General features: G+C 46.2%; 1 protein-coding gene across 1 annotated transcript; it reads right to left on the bottom strand.

Moving 5' to 3' along the window:
* Window positions 1-594: 594 nt before the first annotated feature.
* LOC109894177 (uncharacterized) lies at window positions 595-15642 on the bottom strand. Its single transcript, XM_020487448.2, has 9 exons — window positions 15491-15642; window positions 9051-9154; window positions 8615-8693; window positions 7692-7896; window positions 7076-7147; window positions 5477-6507; window positions 4258-5084; window positions 3576-3800; window positions 595-3398 (listed from the first exon to the last, which is right to left on the bottom strand). The coding sequence occupies exons 1-9, from the start codon at window positions 15583-15585 to the stop codon at window positions 3145-3147; spliced, it is 2892 nt and encodes a 963-aa protein (XP_020343037.1). The 5' UTR covers window positions 15586-15642; the 3' UTR covers window positions 595-3144.
* Window positions 15643-22625: the final 6983 nt, after the last annotated feature.

Genomic DNA, 22625 nt, shown 5'->3' with positions numbered 1-22625 from the left:
CGGCAAACATCACTGAAGCTGGAGACTTATATCTCCCTCGCTAGCTTTAAGCACCAGCTGTCAGAGCAGCTCACAGATCACTGCACCTGTACATAGCCCATCTGTAAATAGCCCATCCAACTACCTCATCCCCATACTGTATTTATTTATTTATCTTGCACCCCAGTAACTCTACTTGCACATTCATCTTCTTCACATCAATCACTCCAGTGTTTAATTGGTATATTGTAATTACTTCGCCACCATGGCCTATTTATTGCCTTACCTCCCTTATCTTACATAATTTGCACACACTGTATATAGAGTTTTTTTCTACTGTATTATTGACTGTATGTTTGTTTATTCCATGTGTAACTCTGTGTTGTATGTGTCGAACTGCTTTGCTTTATTCTTGGCCAGGTCGCAGTTGTTAATGAGAAAGTGTTCTCAACTAGCCTACCTGGTTAAATAAAGGTGAAATAAAAATAAATAAAACATAAAAAAGCAGATATTATTGGGATGCACTCATTGTTAGTACATTGAAAGAATCAAACTTCAGAAATACGACTTGGAACTTTTCAGACTTATATAAAAACATAACACAAAAAAACAAGCCATTGTGTAGTTTTTTTTCCCCTTTATGCATTTCTGTGAATATTTACAAAACCATAGACCTATGTACAATACCAACTCGCAAATGAACAAATAAACTACGGACAGCACAAACAAACCAGTTTACGTAATGATCATATTTTTTTATGTACATCGAAACTGGCAAGATGATAGCATGAAACAATGTAAGATTATATGTGATTATGTTAAATAAATTCATCTATCTATCAAGAGGTGTTGTGCGGTTTTAATCCAATAAGACATAATGCCGGGTTACTTGGGGCTCCGGCAGACCTACAAAGAAGCCTAGCTCTGGTCCAGGGCGTTAGTGCGACTAGCTAAAGCTGTGAAGGCTCAAACCGGGATTCCACCCGACCGCACTTTGTCAGCTATGCACCTTTTAAAGGCAATGTTTCCGCAAACTCTGTATATGTCGGCTTAATCGGAAATTACTTTTAAAAATGTCAAGCGCGCTATAATGCAAATCTACCACTGATCGGATTGAATGCCAGCCTAAGCGTTAGCAAGCCACACTAACACCCTGGACTAGAGCTACAAGCAGCTCATCATCTAACAGCAGTGAATGATAGAAACCAGAGTTGCTGAAAAAAGACTGGAGCTACACTGGTCAGTCTGAAAAGGCAAAACAATCAACATAAATGACGCAACAACACTGCATGTAAAAAATAACCATAGCGTGGCATAGTATTCAGCTATTCCCACTCTTCTGAAAGATTGCCCCCCCCAAAATCACTTTGAAGAACACAGCCAAGTTAAATACAGAACTCTGCTCGTCGCAGAAGACTGGCCCGGCGGCCTAATGCACCTTTTCAAAGCGCTTTTAAGAAAACACGTGCAACAGGCACAAAATAAAAGAAAGATGCCAACAACAAGAATATACTTGGTGTATTTTAGGCAAAGCAGTATTCAACTGCTGTCTTGTAGTGTTCATTTTGAAGGAGGGAGCGGGGAAAAGCCCCAAACTGACTATACAGTGTCTTAGGTAGTCCAAAAAGAAAATTTACAACACACTGATGGTGGCGTTTCCTTCCCCCCCTTCACTCTAACCCAGGGGCTCTCTTGCTCCGCTCCTGGGGTGCAGGCTTTTGCTCCGGCTCAGCGCTATTAACACACCCGTTTTAAATAATGATTTAGCCATGGTCTTTCAGTCAGGTGTAGTTTCATCGGGTGAGTTAGTACTGGAACTAAAGCATGCACTCTCCAGGACTGGGTGTTGGAGACCCTATAACATCTTCTCAGCACTGGAAACACACACACACACTACAGCCTCAAACCCTAATAGTGTTAACTTGAGTGTGTTCAGAAACGTCCATACAACACTTGAAATACAAACAATCTGTGGTGCGTTCTGAACATTGTTCATCTCGTTTTCAAGCGAAAACTAAATTAAAACGTCCACATACACAACACAGGCTGTTGTCACTCCTACACAGTCACTCCTTCTCTCACTCCCCCAGTCTCTCCCTCTTTTTGTCTCAGAGGACAATATATAAGGGTATCAATAGCTAGGTTTCCATCCAATTGGTGACAGATATTCTCAAATCCGCACAAAAACAATCTGTGCATTTTCCCACCAGAGACGCGTTTCCATCAAATTGACTGTGCGTGATGATGTGGTGCACATACAAATACCTTTTGCTGTTAAATTCCCATGTACCAAATAAAAAAAATAAGTTAAATGGATTTCCATCACATTTTCAACTCTACAGATGGTTTTCCCACAAAACTGTTCTGTTATATAGCGAGTCTGCCCACTCTGGTACTGGCACGTGCGTGCTGTTGGCTAGAACACACGTATAGGCTACATGAGATTATTATGGCCAAAAGAGCGAGTTTTCTTTATTTGTCAAACGGCTGCCACGCATCGATGATCACCAAAATAAGACCCTTGATATTTATTAAACAGGAGCATCAAGCTCATCACCTTGCACTTTCACCACCCTGTGAAGTTCATCCCAATGTATTTAATCTGTAGCCTAAAAAACTGCATGCTTTCCTGACGCGCCGTAGTGGGAGGGCCACACATGTCATCGCGCGACCCCAAGTTTACTTCGATATGATGGTTATTACATCAATAGTTCCACCGACATTTCTCGCATACTTCATTTTACCGACACAAAATATCCCACCTTGTCTAGCGTATTTCGTTTTTTTGACATTTGGAAAGTGTACCGAAAAATGTTGTTTCCATCAGGCCTGTCACTACATTTTTGACCCGACATTGACCCGTACTTTACTACATAAAAAGGTTGGATGGAAACCTGCTTAATGAGATGTAGGCTACATTCCAATACCCACATTAGCGTACCACTTCAAAGGCACGCCCACTACATTGCTTCCTTAAGCATCAACTCTTGTTTTTGGACCGCCAGCGAAAAAAATATTACAGAGTTGACAGTCACTGCTGTAACGTTACGGAGTTGACCACGCCTCTGTTTTGGCTTCCTTCATTCCAAGTAGCATGCTATTGTGGATACTGTGGAGCTATTGTTGTGTCTGTCCATCAATCTCTCAGTCTCTCAGTCAGTCTTCTCAGCACACCATGATGGGCGTCCCGTCGTCCTCACGCCGCTGGTTCTTCTTAAGCAGCTGGATGCGGTTGTGACAGTAGAATTTGATGGCCCGCCAGTCGCGCCGGTTGGTGACCAGCAGCGGGCAGCTCTGCAGGCAGCGCTCGCAGTCGGCCTTGGCAGGCACGCGCAGCTCGGCGATGTTGCAGGTCAGGTGCTCCTCCACAGCGGCGCGCTCTGCGTCCGACCACGGGCGCTTGAGGACGCCGCGTTTTCCTGTGCGGGGAGGGGGTGGGTTAGTACACACAGGGATGGATCTGTGTAGACATGTCTTTGTGGTGGGCTGTATACAGTACACACACACTACTGTGTACATACACACACACACTTCTGTATTGGTCTTGAATGTCTCAGCTCTTTCAAAGTTTGAGTATGGAATGAACACACACACACCTGATTTGGGCCCACCTGAGCCTCTTCTGCGGCCGGGGAGCGAGGGGGAGAGGGGCGATGTGGAGGAGGGTGTGACCTTGAGTTTCCTGGCACGCGGCGTCCTGCTGTTGGTCCTGCCCTTCCGCACCATCAGCAGGCTGGGAGGGGCCACCTCGCCCTTCTCCTTCCGCCCCTCGCCGTCAGAGTCGCCCTCCGAGTACGAGTCGGCCGAGTTGCCTGACATCACTGTAAGGGGAAAAAGATAAGGGTCAAATACATGTAAATGTTTCTCAACTTTAACTACAACGAACAATCATCATGAGACGACGCTAAACTGTTTAACCCATAATAAATAAAAAAATCCCCATCAAAATGTCAGTTTAAGTTAAGAGATATCTTTTTCAATCCACCGCAACCGCCGATGTCGCACTTCCGCATCTGCGGTGAAAGGTGGCAGAGCCAGAGCGGTGTTTGTCAGACCATGAGACATCCTGAAAATTGGTCGTCTCACGAAAACTTCTGATCGGTTTGACCTACAGCTAACCTTTCTCTAAGGGTCATCGTGTTTTGTTCCATCCGTTCCATTATATCAAGCAGGTTGAATCAAGCGTACTTAATACACAGTAAAGGAGAGAAAAATATCTCCACTTCTAGCTTGACTATTCAGGTCTGACGTACATGTTAATCCTCAGTGTCTCCTTACCGTCAAGCTCCAGACAGATGTGGTGGAGGCTCATCCCACGGAACAGCACGCCGTCTCTCTCCCCGCACAGCACCACGCGCCCCACTCTACCCATCAGCCCCGGGTCCTGGCCAATCCCGCCGCAGCTCTGCATCACGTGGTACTCGCGCTCCAGGAAGTGTTCCAGGCGCTCTACGGCGTTCCCACCCGGCTGTCCTGGCTCCTCCCCCTCGCCGAGCAATAGCAGCTGCGTCAAGATAGCGACCTGGCGCCGGACTCGGGTCTGGGTGAGGGCGCGGGGGTTCCGGGTGCCACTGGAGCGGGCCAGGCTCCGGAGGAGGTCGGTGCCACGGAGGGGGGTGGCTGGGGAGTGGTACGGCCGGGCGAAGACGTACGGGTTCTGGGGATCGACGCCAACATCTTGCCTGGTCTGGAGGAGGAGTTCCAGACACGGCTCGCAGTGCGGTGGCAGGATAAGAGGTTGGACTCTTCCTCGTTTGCCCTGGACACCTACCCGAGGCAAATGTGGAAGCACGAGACGCTCAAAGGGCGAAAGCGATGCCTCCAGGGGTGTGAGGGCGGGCGGGGCGCCGGGGGGCACTGGCACGGGGCACTGGGGGGTGACACGGGAGCGGTATTCGGCTATGGCCAGTTTGGAGACCTCGCACTCGCGGCGACGGTTGTAGAGTATGAGCAGGGCGAGGGAGGAGTGGCACAGGAGGCGCCAGGCCTCGGCGGATTGGAGCTGGCGGGACAGGGAGAGGAAGGCTGAGTGCTGGAGCCTGCGGAGGTAGAGGACCAGGGAAGACAGGGAGGAGAGGAGGGGCAGCATGTGGAGACGTCCCGAACTGAGGGAGAGGGAGGGAAGAAGCGAAAGAATGAGGGAGAAAGGAGAGAGAGAGAGATTAGTTTCAATTGCAGGCGTCAGTTATTAATTTATTCAAAAAACAAAAAAATAAACATCTATTTAAAGTATGTACTATACTCATAACATTTAATATATTGATAACATCACATCAGCAGTTTGGAGTTAATTTGAAGTCTAAATCAGTCAACTGAAACAGTCATCTAATTAAAGCATGCTAAAAGCATTCCTGCTGTTTCACATTCCTCAATTCTAAAGCTGAGCAGCAGTTCAGTTTGCTGGCACTTTGCTGATCCATCAACTACTTTCTCAATATCCATTTGATGAGGTGAATCTGTCATTTAGGTGAACAAGTCCTTTAATGGAGTTCCTCACCTCAATAACTCCTTCTCCTTATCCTCCGCTCCACTGTCGTCTTCCATCATACCTTTCGCCTCCTCCTCTTCTTCATTTTCATCCTCTTTAGGCAGCCGTTCCATCTCCTTGGGCGTCTGCTGAAAGACGTGGGGAAAAGCCGCCTCTGCCTCTTCTTTGGGCTTCACCACCTCAACTTCCACCAGATCGTTCTCCTCTTCCTCCTCCTCTTTTTCCTTCTTCACTTTGCGCAGTCCCGCCTTTCTGGGCGGGGTCACAGCCGCCGGAGGCGGGCTTCTCTTCAGAACGGACACGGCCACCGCACTGCGCCCTCGGGGTGGAGTCAATACCAGGGGGGAGGAGTTTCCCCCAACGGCGGAGGAAGGGGATTGGGCGGCCGGACGTTGAGGAGACAGGGAGAACGCGGTGGCGCCCCCCAGTGGTGGCTTGTAGGAGTTTTGCTCCACTCCTGATGATGACCGAGGTTGCTGCTGGGTCTGAGTGTGGTGTGTGGCGTGCGCGGCCGCCAGGTGGGGCATAAAGCGCTCGATGAGCGCGGCGCGGATCTCAGGCTGGTTGGTATGGTGCTTGTCCAGGTGGCGCCCCAGTGAGCGGAAGTGGCGGCCGCAGTAGGCGCAGCTCAGCTTCTGGGGGGGCACACCCATGCCAACCCCCCTGGCGATGTTAATACTGATGTTCGCCGTCGTGTTGGGCCCCAACGGAGCGGGGGATTTGAACAGAGAAGAGCGAGAAGAGGTGGAGGAGGAGGGAGGGGGGGAGAAGGTGAGGGGGCGGTATGAAGAGGAGAGGGGAGGGCGGCCCGGGGATGTCCGGTGAGGGGTGGTTCTCTTTTTGGAAGGTGTGGTGGTCCGGCGGCGTTTTCGGCGGCGAGGTGTGCGTCTCTGACCCTCGTCCTCGCCCTCCTCATTCTGGGGATCAGAGTCGCTGGCGTTGGAGTGGGAGAGGGGGGAGGAAGAGGGGGACAGGGGCCAGGAAGGGGTGAGGTAGTCCTGGGCTGAGAGAGAGGAGGGCACGAGCCCGGACTCTTCCTCCTGAGAGAGAGAGAGAGAGAGAGAGAGAGTAGAGAGAGAGAGAAGAGAAAGAATGAGGAAGAGAGAGAGACAAGAGAAAGAATGAGGGAGAAAGGAGAGGGAGAGAGACAGCGAGACCGAGAGATGAGTGGTGTTTGAGCCAGTTGTGTGAGTAGAGTACAGACAAGTACATAAGACAGACTGTTTAGAGCAGCGGTTCTCAACCCTGGTCCCGGGGACCCAAAAGGGGTGCATATTTGCGTTTTTCCTTAGCACTGCACACCTGATTCAAATCATCAAAGCTTAAAGCATTGATGATGAGTTGATCGTTTGAATAAGCTGTGTAGTGCTAAGGTAAAAAATAAAATGTGCACCCCTTTGGATCCCCGGGACCAGGGTTGAGTACCACTGGTTTAGTGACTGTGAATGGTGGGTGCCTGAATGAGGAGTGTCCAATGAGAGCATTGAGTGAGCAATACTAGTATATTACAACCGTTGAGGGTACACATATAAAACAAGCACATCAGTATAATATTGAGTGTTGTAGAAATATAGTAGGTGTTTGTAGGCAACAGGCGTATTTTCGTACCTTTTTGATACGGTTGTTCTCAGGGTCAGCGATACACTCATATCTCCCTGAGGAGACAGTACCACGGAAACCCTGGAGGGATACAGACTCCATTAACATCCATTAATTACCCCCCCAGTGCTGTCAATCAGGCGGTCAAACCAATTACAGTAGCTACTCAAAAAGCACTAGATACTATAATCAGTCAAATACAATAGTCAGCCCAGGTGAAAAGATCCAGATATGTATTACGGCGCAAAAAAACGACTCAACGACTTCTGCGAGGAAAAAGAGGATCATTTCATCAAAGTAAAAGTAGACAGCGCAGAAATGTGTTGCACGTGATCCAGTCGCTAGTTGCAGTACTTACAACTTGCCTCGGATAAACAAATCATGGATATTGTGGCATACTGTCTATTCAAAATGTAACTATTTTGTGGTTATTTTGATTCGGAAATGTAAGCTGTACGTTGCCTGCACTTGACTTGCATTTACGGTCCACTACATCCCAGGCTATATCGGTACCAGCCATCGCTATGGCTACAGTTACTTAGGCTCTAACAGGTACATCCTCATGGTTACTCACCATGGCAACAGTTACTTAGGCTCTTACAGGTATGTCGCCATGGTTACTCACCATAGTGTTGTCTCCCCACTCGGTCAGGCTGTAGTCAACGGTGATCTCCTCTCCCTTGGTGATGTCTCGGATCGCTATGACGACCAGACGCACCTGGCTCCCACAGTGTACCTCTCGGATGCGGCAGTTTGGAGGAGGGGGGTACATCACCGCCGCCCCCCTGCCCCCGCTGGATCCCTCCTCACCCAGCTCTGAAGACCCACTGCTGAAAGGGGGGAGAGAGGAAGAGAGATGGGGGGAGAGAGGAAGAGAGATGGGGAAAGAGAGAGAGAAGGAGAGGGAGGGAGGTAGATAGATCAGCACACGTGGACCTATGCATACAAAATCAGCAAAAATTGCGTCTGCTATCTGAAGCTAAGACACACACACACACACACACACAAAGCTACCCCAAGCAAAACAGCACAACTATACAAAACATTAGGAACACCTGCTCTTTCCATGTCATAGACTGACCAGGTGAAAGCTATGATCCCTTATTGATGTCACTTGTTAAATCCACTTCAATCGGTGTAGATGAAGGGGAGGAGACAGGTTAAAGAAGGACTTTTAAGCCTTGAGAAAATTGAGACATGAATTGTGTATGTGTGCCATTCAGAGGGTGAATGGGCAAGACAAAAGTTTGCCTTCGAACCGGGTATGGTAGTAGGTGTCAGACGCTTTGTGTCAAGAACTGCAACGCTGCTGGGTTTTTCCCGCTCAACAGTTTCCTGTGTGTATCAAGAATGGTCCACCACCCAAAAGGACATCCAGCCAACTTGACACAACTGTAGGAAGCATTGGAGTCAACATGGGCCAGCATCCCTGTGGAACGCTTTCGACACATTGTACTATACATGACACACAATAAAAAGTACACAAATGTTATCAAATAAAAAACATTTTATCATAAAAATAACACCATGAAATGAAATCCCACTTACCAGATCTGAACAGGGTCATTGATGTAGCAAGGGCCATCCAGGGTTGGTCGTTTGTTCTCTGCAGCCCCCTTACCATCACCTGAGAGAAGAGTATAAAAGGATTACACACGAGTACACAAGCAAATGCACACAGACACACATGTACGACTGCACACACACACACACACTGACACGCTCGAAAGGACACACACACACACACAAGGTCATCACCCTTTCCCCACCTAAACACATATGCACATCACACACCACTCACACACAAACACAGTCAGTCACACAAACATTTATATAGGTCAGCACGCACCCCCACCCCGCCCCTCTTCCACCCATAACACGCACAATCCCAGACGCATGCACACACACTCAAAAGGACACGCACTACACAACTATAAGACACACGCGTCAACAGAAGAATCGTCCCTAAAGGACAAACACACACCTGGACCGTAGCTGTGTTCGGAGCTCTCCTCCTCATCCTCTGTGACAAAGACGCGGTCGCACACTTTCACCGGTGTTCCCTTCCTTTTCCTCCCACAACCGCGTCTGTGGAACACACACACACACAGAGACAGAGACAGAGACAGACAGAGAGACAGAGAGAGAGAGAGAGAGAGAGAGAGACAGAGAATCATTTTATCAATGCCCCAGGCGGACCAATCTTAACATCAATCCAGTAGGAAAAGCAATCAATACACTGATTACCAATAGGAACCCAGTCTCAATTTCTGTATCCAATTACTTTCAACCAATAACAACGGAATCTTTGATTCATTTAGACTATGCTGAATGCTGACTGGACAGAATTTGGGCAGAATTGGGCCAAATTCTTACTGGGTAAATTGGTGTTGAAGGGACATTTGTGAATCACAAGCCACAATACAAGACACTGATCCAAGGTCTGTGTTGAGTTTCACTCCACTACTTCAGGATACAGGGATGGTAAACTGATCCAAGATCTCTATGCTACGGTGCAGATTCTAGCCATAGCGTAAAGCCACTTGTAAGTAAGAGCAGAGGATACACTAGGAGCTGATCTGAGCTAATCTTTCTTTGCCTTAGGCCTAGCCGTAACCATTCAAATCCAAGCACTAGAAACTGGCTTTGGATCAGTGTGATTTAGGGCAGTTTTTTTACACACACACACGCTGTTTTCCGTAATTCTTTCTATTTTTTCCTTACATGACATTGAACGTTCTTAAAACTAGGCCATAGGAAGACAGTGCCTTGGTTTCTCAAGTGTTCATTACTGCGTGTGTGTTTGTGCGTATGTGTGTGTGGGAGCGAGAGGTGTATGTGAGAGAGAGAGACTCTTTGAGCAGAGATATCAACCAGACTCGCTGTCTTTGTATTGATCTGCCCCTCGCTCTCCATCTGGACTCGTGATAACGTGTGTGTGTGTGCGCGTGTGCGTGCTCGCCTGCACTTTCTTGTGTGCACACTCTCTCGTGTGAGTGTGTATGTCTGCATGGTCACTCATGTATGCCCATACTTTTGTCTACTAAGCTTGGGCCTAGTTGCTCTTTCTTAAAGTAACAGCGTTCTTTTAAATGCTTTCCACCCATTCCCCATTGTATAAGGTAATTACATTATAAGAGGCATTAGCAACGATTGATTTGCATACAGTACCGTGGTTCATAGTGTGTATATATATGTGTGTGTGTGTCTGTGTGTGTAGTACAGTACCACAGCCTTTCTAGCCTGGTCAATTCTTCCCGTTAGGTTGCATACACTACATGGACCAAAAGTATGTGGACACTTGTTCGTCGAACATCTAATTTCAAAATCTTGGGTATTAATATGGGGTTGGTCCCCCCTTTGCTGCTATAACAGCCTCCACTTTTCTGGGAAGGCTTCCCACTAGATGTTGGAACATTGCTACGGGGACACAAGAGCATTACGCTTCGATCACACCGACAGCGCCATCGCATATTTGGTTCACCAGAATTTCATTAATTTCCAATGAAACGCTGCGTTTGGCCTGCAGCATTGCGTCGCAGAGGCTGTTGCAGTGTGTTCGGTGTGGTGCATACATTGAATTTATCAAACCTATGCGTCAAACTGTATGCATAGGTGGCTCGACAGAAATGGTAGCAGAAGATGAACGTTGAACTTTTGTTGCAGACATATCCAGATGACGCTGCGTACTATTTGGCGCAAGGACACTGTCGGTGTGATCGAAGTGTTAGTGAGGTCGGCCACTGATGTTGGGCGATTACGCCTGGCTCGCAAGTCGGCGTTCCAACTCATCTCAAAGGTGTTCGACGGGTTTGAGGTCAGGGTTCTATGCAGGCCAGTCAAGTTCTTCCACACCAATCTCAACAGACCATTTCTGTATGGACCTTGCTTTGTGCATGGGGGCATTGCATGCTGAAACAGGAAAGGGCCTTCCCCAAACTGTTGCCACAAAGTTGGAAGCACATAAACATCTAGAATGTCATTATATGCTGGAGCATTAAGATTTCCCTTCACTGGAACTAAGGGGCCTAGCCTGAACCATGAAAACAGCCCCAGACCATTATTCCTCCTCCACCAAACTTTACAATTGGCACTATGCATTGGGGCAGGTAGCATTCTCCTGGCTTCCGCCAAACCCAGATTCTTCCTTCGCCAGATGGTGAAGCGTGATTTGCTTCTATTTTTATTTATTTTTTACTTTAAAAAATATATTTTGTCATTTAGCAGACGCTCTTATCCAGAGCGCATGAGTGCAAACATTTTCATTCTGGTCCAACCGTGGAAATCAAACCCGCAAACCTCGGCGTTGCAAGCGCCATGCTCTACCAACTGAGCCACACGGGTCCTCCAGAGTCCAATGACGACGAGCTTTACAACACTCCAGTTGACACTTGGCATTGCGCATGGTGATTTTAGGCTTGTTTGTGGCTGCTCGGACATGGAAACCCATTTCATGAATCACCTGACAAACAGTTATTGTGCTGACACTGCTTCCAGAGGCAGTTTGGAACTCAGTAGTGAGTGTTGCAATCGGGGATGCGCTTCAGCATTCGGCGGTCCCGTTCTATGAGCTTGTGTGGCCTACCACCTTGCGGCTGAGTCGTTGTTGCTCCTTGCCTTTTCCGCTTCACAATAACAGCCCTTATAGTTGACTAGGGCAGCTCCAGCAGGACAGAAATTTGACAAACTGACTTGTTGGAACGGTGGCATCCTATGACGGTACCACCGTTGAAAGTCACTGAGCTCTCCAGTAAGACCATTCTACTGCCAATGTTTGTCTATGAAGATTGCATGGTTGCGTGCTTGATTTTATACACCTGTCAGCAACGGTGTAGCTAAAATAGCCAAATACACTAATTTTAAGGGGTGTCCACATACTTTTGTTTATATAATGTATTTCCTAACCAACATGTTCCAATGGAATTTTGCGTATATCTCCTTGATGGTTTTAAGGGTCTTCAAATACAGCAGGGGGGACAAGTGTGAAATTGTCTACTACTATGTGTGTTTGTGAATTCTACATGATTCAATGCACTACGACCACACATTATATAGTGCACTACTTTTGACCAGGGACCAGTTACGACCACGGCATATCGCCAGTCTCTTGGATTTATCATGACATGTTTATGTAAACCCAACCAGGATTGAGGAAGTAAGTCCATAGGAGTGTTTCTCTTGGTGATAGTCCATTGTGTGTGTGTGGTCTATTCTAGCACTGTCTAATCAGATGTCTCTCTTCTCCATTCCATCTGTCCTTCACTCTATCAATCTCTTTCTCTTCCTACCATTGATTCTCTCCATTCCCCTATCCCTGAACATCTCTCCCTCTCCCACAAACAAACACACTCTCACACACACAGCCATCCTCCTTTACCAACCCACATACACACACAAATATACAAACAAGTCCTCACTCAAGACCAACATGTGCACACACAAACACACACCCTCTCAGGCACACACACATTCTCTCCAGCCAAGCTCACATGCACGCACACACACCCCTCCCCCTCTCTAAAGCTCACATGCTCGCTCTCTCTCTCTCACACACACACACACACACACACACACACACACACACACACACACACTCTCTCTCTCTCTCTCTCTCTCAAATATCCAAACCCACAGTCTCATGTTCCCTCTCTCTCACACGCACACAAAACGCACACACACATACAATCTGCACCATACCCACTCCTAGACTTCTTCATTTTTCCTGCAATACACCTCTTTTCTCACTCTAACACACACACTCAATCTCCAGAACACATGAGCCATCTATTTCTCTCATGAACGACAGTACTTTTTAATACACACACATCCTCTCACACACTACACGAGTCTCCATAAGGCACGCATGCACACACTCACGCAATCCTCTTCGCACACTCTCCCTCCTCCATGGATAACATTCTCTCTACACGCACACTCCCACCCTCCCCCCACTCGCACACACACACACACACTGTCCTTCCCTCTTTCGTAAACAAAGTAGATGCATAAATACTCTCCTTTCCTGTCTCGTACACACAAGCAAACACACTGCCCTGTCTAAGTGTCACACACACACACACACACACACACACACACACACACACACACACACCTTCTCTCTGTATCCCCCTTTCACACACACCCTTCCCTTTTTCTCTCTGCCTGCAGAACACACACACACACACACACACACACACACCCTTCTCCCTCTGCCTCCAGAACAAACACACACAGACACACATTCTCTCTCCTGCTTGCTTGCTCTCACACACACACACACACACACACACACACAAAGCCTTTTTTTCCCTTCCCAGACAGACACTCATTCTCCCTCCCTTCTGTTTCAAAAGTGCACGCACGCACAAACACACACACACACTTCCTCACCCTCTCTCCATCACACACCCTCCCCTTCTCTTTCCCTCTCACACACACCCTCCCTCTTCTTGCTCTTCCCTTTAAACACACACACACACACACACACACACACACACACACACACACACACACACACACACACACACTGAGAGGGAGACAACCCCCTCTCTCTCCCTCTGTGTGTAACACACACACCCTCCCCTTCTCTCTTCGTCACAAACACACTCTATCCCTCCATTTCTTAAAGACAGACACACACACTTTTCCTCACCCGTCTTCACTGTCAGTTTAAAATAACTAAACAAAAACTAAAATCTCTCACACACACAAAATATGATACCACAAAATGTTAGTCTCTTACTAAACTATTCTTTCTACTTAGAAGACAACACACTAATGGAAAGTCAGAAACACATTCTCTCTCTCTCTCTCTCTCTCTCTCTCTCTCTCTCTCTCTCTCATCCCCTTTGCTTTATCCCTTCTACAAACACACACACACCCACACATTTCTTGGTTACACATAAACACACTAGTCCCTCACACAGACCACTCCTCTCTCCCTCTCACACACACACACACCACAAACAAACACTCATACACCCTCCCCCACTAAGCAACACACATGTATGCACAAACACACTCTTCCCTCCCCTTCCCTGTACCTCTCTCACACACTTCCCCTCTATCCCTCCCTCACACACGCACACACACACTCCCCCTTTATTACACAAATATGCTCACAATCACGTACACACGTCCTTCACAGTCTCTCTCACAGCTCTCTCCTCACACACACTCTCCAAAAAAACACACCTTATTTATTTTGTCTCTCCCCTTTTCCTCACACTGCAGCTCTCCCCCAGCCCTTTCTCTCACACAATCTCTGAAAAACACACCTTTTCACTTTTCCCCCTTCCTCTCCCTTACACACACACACTCTTAAACACACACACACTCTTAAACACACACACACTCACATACACACAACTCCTCCCCTCCTTTCTCTCTCACACACACTCCCTCTCTTAAACACACACACACACACACAAATCCTCCCCTCCTTTTTCTCTCTCTCTCTCATACACACACACACACACCCTCTCTTAAACACACACAACTCCTCCCCTCCTTTCTCTCACACACATTCATCCACACATGCCACCCCCTCTAGCACCCCCCCCATCTCTCTCTCACACACACACACTCTCTCTCTCTCTCTGTGCTCATTCCTCTCACACACTCTGGTTCTCTTTGTCACACAGTCTCTCCACACCACACGCACCCCCACTCACACACACATACTGTGTCTGTCACGCACACACTCTCCCCCTCTCCAACACACACCACTCCCCCTTGCCATACACACACCACACACACTGTGTGTCTCTGTCACGCACACACTCTCCCTCTCTCCAACACACACCACTCCCCCTTGCCATACACACACCACACACACTGTGTGTCTCTGTCACGCACACACTCTCCCTCTCTCCAACACACACACACACACTCCCCTTTCCCTCCTCTCTATCTCACACACAGTGCTCATTCCTTTCTCTCACGCTCTCTCCTCTCCCTGTGTGTGAGCTCTCTCTTCTCACACAACCACACACAATTTGATAACTACACAAGTACAGTAGTTGCTAAATTTGCTAGCTACTATAGCTCGTACAGTTCTCTCTCTCGCTCGCTCGCTCGCTCACACACACACACACACACACACACACGCACACACACACACACACACACACACACACACACACACACACACACACACACCATTATATTTATAGCTGCTTTGTGAAGTGGGTAGCAACTATTGCAACTAATGAACACTAGACTATAATTTATACTGGTTTCTCACACAATGTCTCGCACAGAATACGTTAATAACGAATGTGTTACGCATTACAACTTTCCTTCAACACGGCGTTAGCTCAAACACGCCATCTCGCTCGCGCTGTCACACGGTCACCTCAGAAAAAATACCTTTAAATGTCGCCATGGCAACTAATTAACTAACTGACTGACTAAAACCCTCACCCCCGAGGTGTCGGCGCCGGTTTGGTTCCCTCTCCGTCGCTGTCCAGGGTCGGTGGCTCCCGGTAGTCGAAGAGCGAGCGTACGGTCTCCGCCATGTTAAAAACCGACTAGTCTTCTCCGTCAGTTTCTCGCTCTCCGGCTCTCTCGACTGGCTCACCCGAAGGTTATTCTAGCCACTCCCATTGCCTCAGAGCGGAGGGATGAACAAACACATCAACAACACGCTACTAAGCGATACGTTTAGCTCACATAGTGTTTAGCTCATATATAACACGTAGTTGGTGACTGTTAAAAAAAGAAGAACATCCACACATTGTGGTAGTAGTGTCGTTTAAAGGGAGTGTGCTTAGAATGCTGATTCTTTGGAAGTGCGGTAAAGATCCAACCCTACATATATAAGCAATGGACTCGTCCGCGGAGAGAGAACGAAAAAAAATTGTTGTTGCCTACTGACTACCCGTTTCTATGGGAAGACTTGATTATCTTGTTAACTGTAACTGGAAGAAGGGGAAACAGCATCTGTCTTGGTCTCTTTCTGGATTCACCAGCGAATTTAAACACGTTTTCTTGCTGGGAGTAATGTTATTACCTCTGCAAGAACTCCAAGATATCACCAGAGTTAACTGAATTAAACTGCTGGGGCAACTTGATTGTGCTCAGTAGCGCCATCTAGTTTATTACCCTACATCAACGTTATTTACCAGCACCCCTATCCTATCTCCAGTTTGAGTTATTCTGGTACAATCAGCGGCGATTTTAGCATGTACATCTTGGTGGGGCAAAAAATAATAATACATTGGGATGCATGCCTGCAAAACTACTACACAACACAACACTAAACAATACATGAATTGCACTATAACGGTGACAAACGGTGCCCACAAACTGTAACGGCCTACATAAAGCTGTCCCAACAGCAGAGTCCCAACACCTTACCACTGCTACACCTGGCTATCATCAGAGCCGTATCTGGCAGTGAAACAGTTAATTCAGCTCCATTTACTGCCTTTGAAAAAAACATAGCTGATATGGCTGACTTGCTTAACCAATGTAGTTGAGATGTACAAACTATGGCATAAAAGGGATAACAAGCGGATAAGTGAATTATGAAATCCATAATTTCAATAGAACTATTTATTCAGCACTTTTGAAATGGGCCGTTCTTACAGTGTTCTCCCTGTACACCAAGTCAGAACTGTAGTATAAATAAAGGGGGCATATAAGCAGACAATGAAAGCTCTTATAATATTCAATGATTATATTTCTCAAAAACAGGCTATAGGCTACATGTGCACCACCAAGTCAGAACAGTAGGCAAAATTAAGAGGTGAAAATAGACTCAATTATTAGGGTGAGGCACACAGGCTACTAACAGCTTACTACACAACATACACTTTTGATTTAGAATTACTTTCTTAGCTACAGTATACATATCTCCCTGTTATATTACATCATTTATGCAGCAGCATACAATACATTTTTGGACTCACCTTGTTGTGCTGTGCTCACTTGAACAGGAAGGTGGCACGGCAGTCCTTCGTGTGCAAATTTTGTCATCAAACTTTGTCATCAAAGTCTGCCATTCTCTGGATTTATGGTGCTTTCAAAAGAACTGGGAACAACAACAAAAAGTTGAATCATGATGACATCAGTGATCTTCAGGTTGTTGTTCTAGAAAGAGGCCCGAGTTCCAGATTTACAATTGCGAGTTGGATAAAAGTTCCCAAAGTTTCCCAGTCTTAGCTCATTTTTCTAGAGTTCCCAATTGTCTTGAACTCATTAAAGTCAGATTTTGCAGTTCCGAGTTAACAATTGTTTTGACCGCAGCACATTTCATACTTTGTTGACAGCATGGCCAATGTTGAATGTTTATAATTTTAAACTGGGAAAAGAGACTCTCAATCTTAGACTTGGGACCACACAGCCATTCCACTGAATAGCAGGCTAATGATTGTTTTGCAATGCTTGCAGTTAGCCACTGATTCCTTCCAAACCACTCATTGTTGAATTTGCGATTTCCAACTTGTTGTGTAATGTTTATGTCCAACGGCCGATGAGCACCGATACGTTTTATCTATAATTTCTCTTCATTATTTCTCTTCATGACAAAGAATAAAAAAGATTTGCCAGTAGATTGTTGACTTGATTCATAATGATGACTGCTAGCTAAGATTTTGAAAGTACAATGTTGACTTGATCAGTCCAATTAAATCTATTGTAGATATAACGTGATTTTATGTTATTTTATTTTTATGTAACTTTGATTTAACTAGGCAAGTCAGTTAAGAACAAATTCTTATTTACAATGATAGCCTACCCCGGCCAAACCCGGACAATGCTGGGCCAATTGTGCGCCGCCCTATGGGACTCCCAATCACGGCCAGATGTGATTCAGCCTGGATTCAAACCAGGGACTGTAGTGATGCCTCTTGCACTGAGATGCAGTGCCTTAAACTGCTGCACTACTCGGGAGCGCAAATCTGTGGCCTGTGACCTTGAGCCTTCTTGGATAGGCACTTCTAATGTAACTCTATGGCAGCACCGAAGGGGCTTGAATTTTCAAGGTCTACCCTTAGACTTGGCAGTGACGTAGTGTCCCCATGAGTGATAGAACACTGAGCCAATCACGGGGCAACACTCCGTATTTTCTGCTGGCTTGCCCCACCACCACAGAAAGCACTGAGCTAGGCTGAAACACCTGACTTTTGGAGCTGCCTTACACGAGAAACAAAAAAGTGACCATGTTTGAATACGGCTTTATTAACTCAATTCTATATTAATTTTTTTACATTATTTGCAAACTGATATGTGACACATATTAATGCCAAAATAACATGCAAAACAGGCAAGCCCACCCCCCAATAAAAAACAAACACTTTTTGCATAAAACGTGGGGCTCAAAACAGGTGTGACTCTGCCCCACCTGCCCTGAATGACGGGTCGCCACTGGTTACAATTACCATTGAAGATGGACGTAGGCTCCCGTAACCATCCTCTGCTATCCCTTTTAGGGCTCCTGAGTGGTGCAGCGGTCTAAGGCAGTGCATCTTAGTTCTAGAGGCGTCACTACAGACCAGGCTCTATCACAACCAGCCGTGATTGGGAGTCCCATAGGGCGGCGCACAATTGGTACGGCAATGTCTGGGTTAGGGCTTGGCTGGGGTAGGCTGTAATTGTAAATAATAATGTTTTCTCAACTGACTTGCCTATATAAAGGTTGAATAAAAAAATACAAGTGAATAATAGGTGAATTCAGGTCTCTAAAAAGTTGAAAAGTCACACTGACCACTTTATATTTGTCAGCTTGGATTGACATATTTCATTTGTAAGCTAATATATTTAATTTGTAAGCAGTGGTGTGTGTAGCCTCCTGTAAGATGAGAAAATTCACGGTGTGCTCTCATCCACGTGCACATACACACACGTCAAACAATAGTCACACACACACAAACCTTTATAATAGAAGAGTAGGCTAACATAATTTTCCTACAAAAGGCACCGGCACATTTTGTTGCACCGTAACACACACAAACACACACTACACACATATTTTCCCTGACATACAGTACAGATATTATTGCACTGTAACACACACACGAATACACACACGGATACACACATACACACGGATACGCACACACACACACACACACACACACACACACACACACACACACACACACACACACACACACACACACACACACACACACACACACACACACACGCCATTTGCAGAGCTCCTCTCTCCCCCTCTATCTCTGTCAGACACACACAAATACACACGTACAGACACACTCATTCTCCCTCCTACGCAAGCGCACAGACAGACACACGCACACACACAGCCAGACAGACACACACATACACGTTTCCCTCTCTCGCCTTTCACACACACAGCTCTCTCATACACCCATCCCCCTTTCTTTCTCACACACACATGTCCTTTCTCTCTCTCTCACTCACTCGCATACACACACATCCTCTCTCTCTATCTCTCCCTCACTCTCACACACATAGGCACACACACACATAGGCACACACATCCAGGCACACACACACAACCGCATGCGCACTCACACACACACACACACACACACACACACACACACACACACACACACACACACACACACACACACACACACACACACACACACACACACACACACACACACACACACACACACACACACACACACACACACACAAAAGCACACGTACAGACACACACTCACACACAGACGCATGCACACATTCTCTCTCCCGCTTGCTCTCCCTCACACACAAACACATGCAGACACATGTATGCGCACACACATTTTCTCTCCTGCTTGCTCCCCCTCCCTCCCTCACAACACACACATACATTCTCTCTCTCTCTCTATCTCTCTCCACACACACATTTTCTCTCTTGCTCGCTTTTACTCTCTCCTCCTCTCTCCTTACCTCTGTCTCTCACCCCCCCCCCCCCCCCCCCTTCCACAGGCATCCTGGCTGCCACTCCTTCTCTAACAACCACACACTCACACACACACATTCCCCCTACTATCTGTGCACACAAACACCCCCCCCCCTCTCACACACACACACACACCCCTAAAACACACACCCCACCTATTTTACCCAAACATACATCCTGTCTTTCCTTTAAAGTTAAACATCAACACACATACACACACACACACACATACACAAACTCAAATGTAACCCAGCCTTTTTTTTCTTACATGAGCCTCTCCCTCTCCCTCCTGCTCCAAAATCATTAATGCGCACACACACACACACTCACCCACACAAATCCACCCCCACACATACACACACACACACACACTACTCATCACTTGCATCGAGAATGTTCGTAAGCCATCCAGTCCTTAAGCCAAACAGATCCAAGAGACAATTCAAAATATAATCCACAGACATTTATTTCATCCTTTCTGCATATCTCAAAGTCATACATGAATAATAAATATGGTTTCTATATCTTCCCACACCACACCAGAGTTAATATGAAACACATCAAAAGAAAATCAGCAACAGGAAATGTTAGTAGATTAGTTTGGAGTGAGTTAACAAAGTATCCATCAGTCCTATGTCTAACTACTTTATATACCAGGGTTGGCTGGCCTTCTCTAGTCACTCATAGGCTCAGTCACTGGTAAACTTTAATTTACAAAGTCATTTTTGGGTTTACTAACATTTTATTTGTGCTTTTTTATTGTTCAGAAATGTGGTGAGCACTCTCTTCGTTCGCTGGACTTTATCCTGCTAACTGTTCCAAATTTCTGAACTGAATTTGGAAAAAGGGCTTTTATGTACTCTGCGCCATCGTCTTGGAACGCCTTAAAATACTTTCAAACTGGAAGAACTTGTCCCAATTTGTGTTTGTAAATCATTGATGAAGGATTTTGAGGAGGATTCCCTGACCTGTCAATGTTTTTAATTCGCTGTTTTATAATTTTGTTATACTCTTGTGAAATCTATGTTGTTTTACTAGATTACCTGTAGTCTTTCATGTTGTCTGTCTGTAATTGTGTAATGACTTGGTGCTGCCTATCTTGACCAGGACACTCTTGAAAAAGAGATTTCAAATCTCAATGAGCCCTTCCTGGTTAAATAAAGGTTAAATACATTTTAAAAAACGACTGTCTCTCAATCTCATCAATGTGCCTAACCAAAGGATACAGGGTTAGATCCGTTTGCATCCTCCTACTGGTTAAAATTAGGATTGGGGATAAGGTCATCTGATCCTAGATCTGTGGTTACGGGCAACTGGCACTATACCAAGAGGTCATGGAAAAGGGCTAGTTGCTCCAGCAACCGTGTGTACTCAACTCAGCGTAAAAATGGAGGAGACTTTGCTACAGTGCATCTCAGTCTACAAATGTACTAAAAACAATCCAGTCTGGCAATTTCAATTTTCCTTCAAAGTCACATACACAAGAATAGGGATGGCCATCCCTCCGCTTGGAGAGCTATTGTCTGCAGGCTTTTGCTCCAACCCTGCACGAACATACCTAATTCTACTGATCAGCTGCTCAATCCGCTCTAATTTGAATTGCGAACATGGTTTAACAACATCCCACCGCCCAGCCCTACCAATTTGACGGCTACGGAATTATATTAAAAGGGTCTGTTTCAACGGGGGTCATATAGTAATGATTGGGTTTAAAATATATATATTTGTGTGTGTGTGACAGTACCAGTCATAAGTTTGGACACACCTACTCATTCAAGGGTTCCATAACACATATGGAATCATGTAGCAACCAAAAAGTGTTAACAAATCAAAATATATTTTATATTCTTCAAAGTAGCCACCCTTTGCCTAGACGCCAGCTTTGCACACTCTTGGCATTCTCCCAACCAGCTTAACCTGGACTGCTTTTCCAACAGTCTTGAAGGAGTTCCAACATATGCTGAGCACTTGTTGGCTGCTTTTCCTTCACTCTGCGGTCTAACTCATCCCAAATAATCTCAATCGGGTTGAGGTTGGGTGATTGTGGAGGCCAGGTCATCTGATGCAGCACTCCATCCCTCTCCTTCTTGGTCAAATAGCCCTTACACAGCCTGAAGGTGTGTTGGGTCATTGTCCTGTTGAAAAACCAATGATAGTCCCACTAAGCGCAAACCAGATGGGATGGTGGATCGCTGCAGAATGCTGTGGTAGCCATGCTGGTTAAGTGTGCCTTTAATTCTAAACAAATCACTGAGTGTCAGCAGCAAAGCACCCCCATTCCATCACACCTTCTCCTCCATGCTTTCACGGTGGAAACCACACATACGGAGATCATCCGTTCACCTACTCTGCATCTCACAAAGAACCAAAAATCTCAAATTTGGACTCAAAAGACCAAAGGACAGATTTCCACTTGTCTAATGTCCATTGCTCATGTTTCTTGGCCTAAGCAAGTCTCTTCTTACTATTGGTGTCCTTTTGGTAGTGGTTTCTTTGCAGCAATTCGACCACGAAGGCCTGAATCACGCAGTCTCCTCTGAACAGTTGATGTTGAGATGAGTCTGCTACTTGAACTCTGTGAAGCATTTATTTGGGCTGCAATCTGAGGTGCAGTTAACTCTGATGAACTCATCCTCTGCAGTAGAGGTAACTCTGGGTCTTCCTTTCCTGTGG

This window comes from Oncorhynchus kisutch, linkage group LG7, assembly GCF_002021735.2.
Source record: "Oncorhynchus kisutch isolate 150728-3 linkage group LG7, Okis_V2, whole genome shotgun sequence".
NCBI classification, from domain to species: domain Eukaryota; kingdom Metazoa; phylum Chordata; class Actinopteri; order Salmoniformes; family Salmonidae; genus Oncorhynchus; species Oncorhynchus kisutch.
The sequence above is the reverse complement of the archived record's forward strand: the minus strand, read 5'-3'. Positions and strand labels throughout refer to the sequence as shown.